This window comes from Oxyura jamaicensis, chromosome 8 (genome assembly GCF_011077185.1).
Source record: "Oxyura jamaicensis isolate SHBP4307 breed ruddy duck chromosome 8, BPBGC_Ojam_1.0, whole genome shotgun sequence".
Taxonomy (NCBI): Eukaryota; Metazoa; Chordata; class Aves; order Anseriformes; family Anatidae; genus Oxyura; species Oxyura jamaicensis.
Window position 1 is genome coordinate 3,273,715 of NC_048900.1, and position 5,684 is coordinate 3,279,398.

At 36.3% G+C, this 5,684-nt stretch overlaps 1 protein-coding gene across 1 annotated transcript in view; it reads left to right on the forward strand.

Moving 5' to 3' along the window:
* The first annotated feature begins 2,622 nt into the window (after positions 1 to 2,622).
* Positions 2,623 to 5,684, forward strand: part of MFSD14A (major facilitator superfamily domain containing 14A) — a 20,837-nt gene continuing 17,775 nt past the window's right edge. Inside the window, exon 1 of the mRNA XM_035333048.1 lies at positions 2,623 to 2,770. Within this exon, the coding sequence (XP_035188939.1) occupies positions 2,657 to 2,770 (114 nt within the window). The 5' untranslated portion in view covers positions 2,623 to 2,656. The remainder of the gene's footprint in view (positions 2,771 to 5,684) is intronic.

A 5,684-nucleotide genomic window follows, 5' to 3' on the forward strand; every position in this document is an offset into this window, starting at 1 on the left:
TTTAAAAAAAAAAAAAAAAAAAAAAAGCTTAAAAATCACATTTTCAGGAGACCTGTTCGCAGTGGATATTAATGTAGGGTGGCTTCCTGTGTGTTGCACATGTAAATGTATGCCTTACGCAAGAGCATATCAGTAGTCCCTTAGTTGAATGGCAAGTGTTAAAGGTGTTATGGTTTTTTTGTTTGTTTCTTTTTTGTTTTTCCTCTCCGCACTTATTCACTTCTTTCGTGTGCTGATTATGTTGTGAATTGAGAGGTGTTTCAAAACGTTCACCAAAGTATCTCAGCCTCTTTTCCCCAACAGTGTAAGCGGTGGTTTGCCAAGAGAGGATTCTGTAAGAGCACTCTGAGATTTTTAATTAAGTTTTGTAAATGGAAAAGGAAGAATTCCACTTGATGTCAGCCAAGTAAAAATATTGCTTTCTCTTCTTGTCAGTGACATGCATTATCAACTTTTTGTCTGTAACATCAGAGCAAGGAAGTAAAGAAATGTCGGTGTTACGCCAAAGGCATGCTAAGCTTTCCAAACCGTGAATCAATCCCTAGCATGCCATAATTGCAGGAGCTACATTTTTTGGTAGTCAAAATTATCTGATATTACTCTACATTGGTATCCTACTTTTAATATCAAACCTTTCACTTCTAACACTCAATCTGGCAAAATCAAAAATTACATTTAGTCACTTTACCACTGAAATACAACACGAGGTAAGATGTGTCTCGCGAGGAGTGGCTCACAGCATTACTTAGTGTAGAATGGGAAGTTCACGGGACTTGGAAATGATTTGATGAGTGTTGGTAGTAATATCTGAATTGGAATTTGGCCTACACAGCAGTAGTTTTCATTTCACAAAGCGTGAATCAGAGTAGTGGAAATGTTCAGGTGATGTGATTGGTTATTTTGTTGAGGAATTTCTCCAGAAAATAGGAGCAGATTGAGAACACTTGAAAACCAGTTGCACAGGATGGGACCAAACAGGCCCAATGATCACTGCATTGCTGGAGTTCTGTTAAATACAACCCAGTTTTAATATTTTAGTCTTTAAGCTTCAGTTTATAGGAAAGAATGGGAATACGTGCACTTTGCTTTCGAATAGGACCTTATAGCTCTGGAAAACAATATACCTTTTGTGTTAAGGATGTCTTTGGATGGGTGACTGTCGTGTTTTCAATTTACAGTCCCATTAAATTTTCTAGTAGAGGGACAGATCTCTTTATACACCTGTTGCTGTAAAGGAAACACGTATTTGCATTTTAGCTGCCTTTCCTTAGCGACTTAGAGCATCTGAGGGAACTCCAGGCTGAAAAGCATTACTCTAGAGAGAGGGAAGGCGGTGTGCCCTTCTTGTGAAGGGAAAGGATTTGAGGAGGATTTACTGATTTCTGTAACTTCTGCAATCTGAAAGCATCTGTGCATTTTCCCATTGGGATACTTCTGGATCTGAGGGAGAAAAAATAAATTTAATTCAATCACTGATTAACTAACCAAAGAAGCATAGCTAGCACAGAGCAGTGGGACACAGGGAATAGTGTGCTTTGGGCTAAAAGCGGTCTGTAGGAGTCTAACTTTCCAAAAATAAACTCGTATTTCTGAATTATAATTCTGACTTTAAGACAACGGATTTGTTAATTTAGTTGTATATTTAGGAGGCTAATCTATACTCAGCAGAATTTTATTTTAATATTTATGAAGGTATAGCTAGATATTTATTTGCAATAACTTGGATTATATGATTTTTTGGAGGCTTACATAATGAGAGTACTAGTATTTATTGAATGCTTGGATATTCAGTAGTTTTATTTGAGAATCTCTGGGATACGTGATAAATGGTCAAATATCAGTAAGCTATTAGAACTGTCTCCAAAGCAAAATAAATCAGCATTTCAGTGGTGAAAAATCCTAAATCTAATAAAGTAAGGTGAACTTTTCTTTAAACATTGTATTTTCATGTTAACCGCAAGTGCCCTATTATCTTTTTTCTCAAAGAATTCTGATAATTTTATAGTTCTATTAAAGTTCTTTGGTTTAGACAAACTGTAACAAAACTTCCATTTTTTGTTTGCTTTAATAATAGAGGACAGATTAATGTACTAGTTGCTGCTTGTACAAGATAATACCTGTTTTTACTATAATTTTTTTAAGAAAATAGTTTTACTTTTTTCTCAAAGAAATTACTTAATTTTGGGAGCATGTGCTTACATTTCACTTATGAATAAGGTCCTTTAACAGATTTTTGAGAGTACCTAACCATTTTGTGTTCCTAACTTAATTTTATGGCTGTAATTCAAGAGACTGTAATGGATTTTGTCAAATTGTTTTAAAGGTGATAAACGAACCTTTGCATTTCTTATGTTTTTTGTTGTCTGTAACTTTCATCTGTTTCTATATTTCCTTATCAGCCATGCATTTTCTGTTGTACAAAAGCAATCATCATTTGCCAAATTGGAAGCTGTTGCTCGTTTTCCTCCTGTTGACAGTGTTTCTTGCTGGATATTGTAAGTGAGGAAGATTATTGTTTTTCTTCTCTTAAATCCATGTTTTTGTAAATTTTTTTAAAAGTTAATGTTTTGTCTGCGTGTATTAGAAAGGTTATGTTTATCTGTAGTGTGGTGTTATACCATATACATGGTAGTGTATCATTACCTATGGTATTCTTATGAGAAAGTCCAAGAAACGTGCCCTGAATTTGTTATCACTGTTCTGTTCATTTTTAATGCTGATATTTTCCCCACAGGAAGTTATTCAAGAACTAAAATTCTACTCTTTCCAGGTGAGCTCATTATACATTTCTAAAATGAGGATATTAGTGGATAAAATGCAGGGGAAAATGCAACAAAATAAGTGGGATTAATTAGATGACAATTTCTGCTCCAGTTACCGTGAATCCAAATTTCCTATTTAGTTGAATTAATAATTTTGTCCAATTATTTCCTGCTAGGTGATTTTGTAGGTCTTTGTAGAAGCAAAAAAATCAGTCCTGTGGTGCAGTTCAGTGCTCATTCTTGAATGTCTTCTACATGTTTGCATCCAAGAGCAGAATTTTCCCGTTACATTTTTAATTTTTGCCTCAAACCTTACATTATCATTCTGACCAGTTAGCCATATTGATTTCATTAACAATTGAAAACTGAGTAAAAATTGCTTGTATGTTAAGCACATATTTGTTGCTGAGTAACACTTTTATAGATTTTTAAACGTTTGTATTTGTCAATATATTTTAAATGAAGTTTTAAATATATGAGCCCAAATATAAATTGTATATTCAAACACTGTGGCAAAATTTTTAGGGTAGTGTTAGGATTTTTTGTGTGTTGATGTTGATACACGTGTACCTACACTGAATACAATTCTAATAGATGGTGTTTCCCAGCAGTTTGGAAACAAGTCATTTTATTGCTATTACACTGCTGAACCATGGAATACATGAAGTCTTTTGAAAATCTGTAATGGGATAAAATACTGATATTTTTTTTTCCCTCCTTTTGGCACAATTTTAATTTTTACTGAGACGCACTTTTTTGACCAATGCATCCTGATTTGTGAATGCATTCCAGCGGTGTTCTAGTGGCTGTCTCTCTGCACTCTAATCTAGTCTGAAAATCCTGATCTCCTTCTTCAGAACTAGAGTTCCTGAACAGGAGGTTGTAGGGAACATCGGATACAATTCCTCACGGCGTTGGTGTGAGGCCAGGGAGCTGCAAGATCTTCTATTCCTATTCTTGATCTTGCAAGGCTTAGTCTTTACCTGTCTGTAAGTGGGAGTGAGTTACCGGTATGTTTACTCAGGCTGCACAGTGTGCGGGGATCTCTGTAGAAGCGCTTCTGAATGAAAACTCACTCTGGAACTTTTTGCCTGATGTTATGCTGCCAGTAGTGAGCAGATTCTTGAGAAGATGCTGTTTGTGCCATAAACTGGCTTCATGGGTATAAATGAAGACATTACTTCACTGTTTTTACTCCAAGGGAAATATTCCTGATTTATATCCGAGAAACACTATTGCACTCCAGGCTTGCAACTTCTTTAGCACCTTATGCGATTTTTACAAGTTGCTTTGCAAAGACTCCTGGCATCTGATTTCATATAAGGAAAGTAGTGATCCATCTTTTTAAAGTTCTTCAGGAGCTTTTTGCGAAGTAGGGTATTGTATGATGTGCTGTAATCCATAGTAAAGAGTTTTGTCACAAGTTAGCAGGAGACAGACTGTGATTCAGTACCTTGGGTGGTGTTTTGTTGGTGTTTTTTTGTTTTGTTTTGTTTTAAATAGTTTTGATAGCAGTGGAAAGTACGCTGTCTAGAATACAGCACAGTCTATTGACTACTACAATTTAGAAGCTGAGGGTTTTTTGTAGGTATAATTTACAATAGAGCAAATACCTGAATAGAGTTCACAAAGGCGTTGCTATGGAAGGTGAATAACATTTCCCTGTGCCTTCCAGAGATCTGTATAATAAAATCATGCCATTTCACAAGCTATGCACCAACAATTTTCAGGACTCCTGTTCTGTCAGTTCTTTTGATCAATTACACTCTGAATTTAGTGGAATCAGTATGATTTATACTGCATTTTTTAGGCCATTAAGTAACAGAAAAGAACTAATCATCATCAGACCAAAAGAGCATAGTTAGAACAGGGCACTGGGGGATGCTGTAATTTGGGTTTGGCCGAAAAGCAAGGAGTCTTTCCTGAAACTATTAAAACCATTACTGGTGCTTCAAAATCAAGGTTTTCCCTTGGGAATGTAAGTGCGTTGTCCATCTGCATTCCAATTCAAAAAAGATGTAAAATCTTCAGCTAATGGTTAGCGTTACGCATTAGCTTTGTACTGGAGGCTGAGCAGTACAGGTGTTTGGATATAACAGACAAAACTTCTATTTCTCTTCTTCAGGAAACTGTTTGTCAGGAATTTGTCTCAAGTAATGGTAGAGCGGATTGTGTCAGGACTTATGTAGGTAAGTGGAGTTTGCAATCTGAAGATATGTAGAAGGCTGAAATTCATGACGGCAAAAGCAAGTCATGTTTATCTAGACTTTATTCTAAATTTATGAATTCTTACTTGAGCCATCTGTTCCACCTACATAAGCAAACTTATTTCTCTTAAGATGCATTTATTTCTGGATAATGACATTGATAACAAAGATTGGTCTAATATAAATGTACGGGTGGAAAAACAGCTGTTTAATCAGCCTAGTCACAGAATGTCATTGCTAATATGTAGTTGTGGTAACCTTTTAACCTCAGTTCCTTACACATATATACGTGTGTGACTTTCCCACCAAAATGTGACAGCACTCTCTCCAAGGAGTGGACCTGAAACCGTGCCGAAATTTAGGTCCCCCTTCCTTTTCAAATAAAGGAGTGAGAAACCATGGAACATGGGATTTTTTTTTCCACGGAATTGTCACATATTTGACATAATTTCATTAAGACTTGTACCTAATGGCTGGTAATAGCAAGTATCCATTTTTCCCTGTGGGTAGCCCAGTAAATCCATGCTGTATCGTGAGCTGGTCTACTGGCCTTTGTTGCGCTGTGAGACCAGAATAAATCCACTGATGAGGACTAAGCCTCTCAAAATTCCAAGATCCCTAAAAGCTGCGTTATAATGAGACATGGGCGTGCTTGGCCTAAAGCTCATGGGTTATCTGAAGCCCACCGCAGCTACGTGAGGAGTGGTTTGCACCC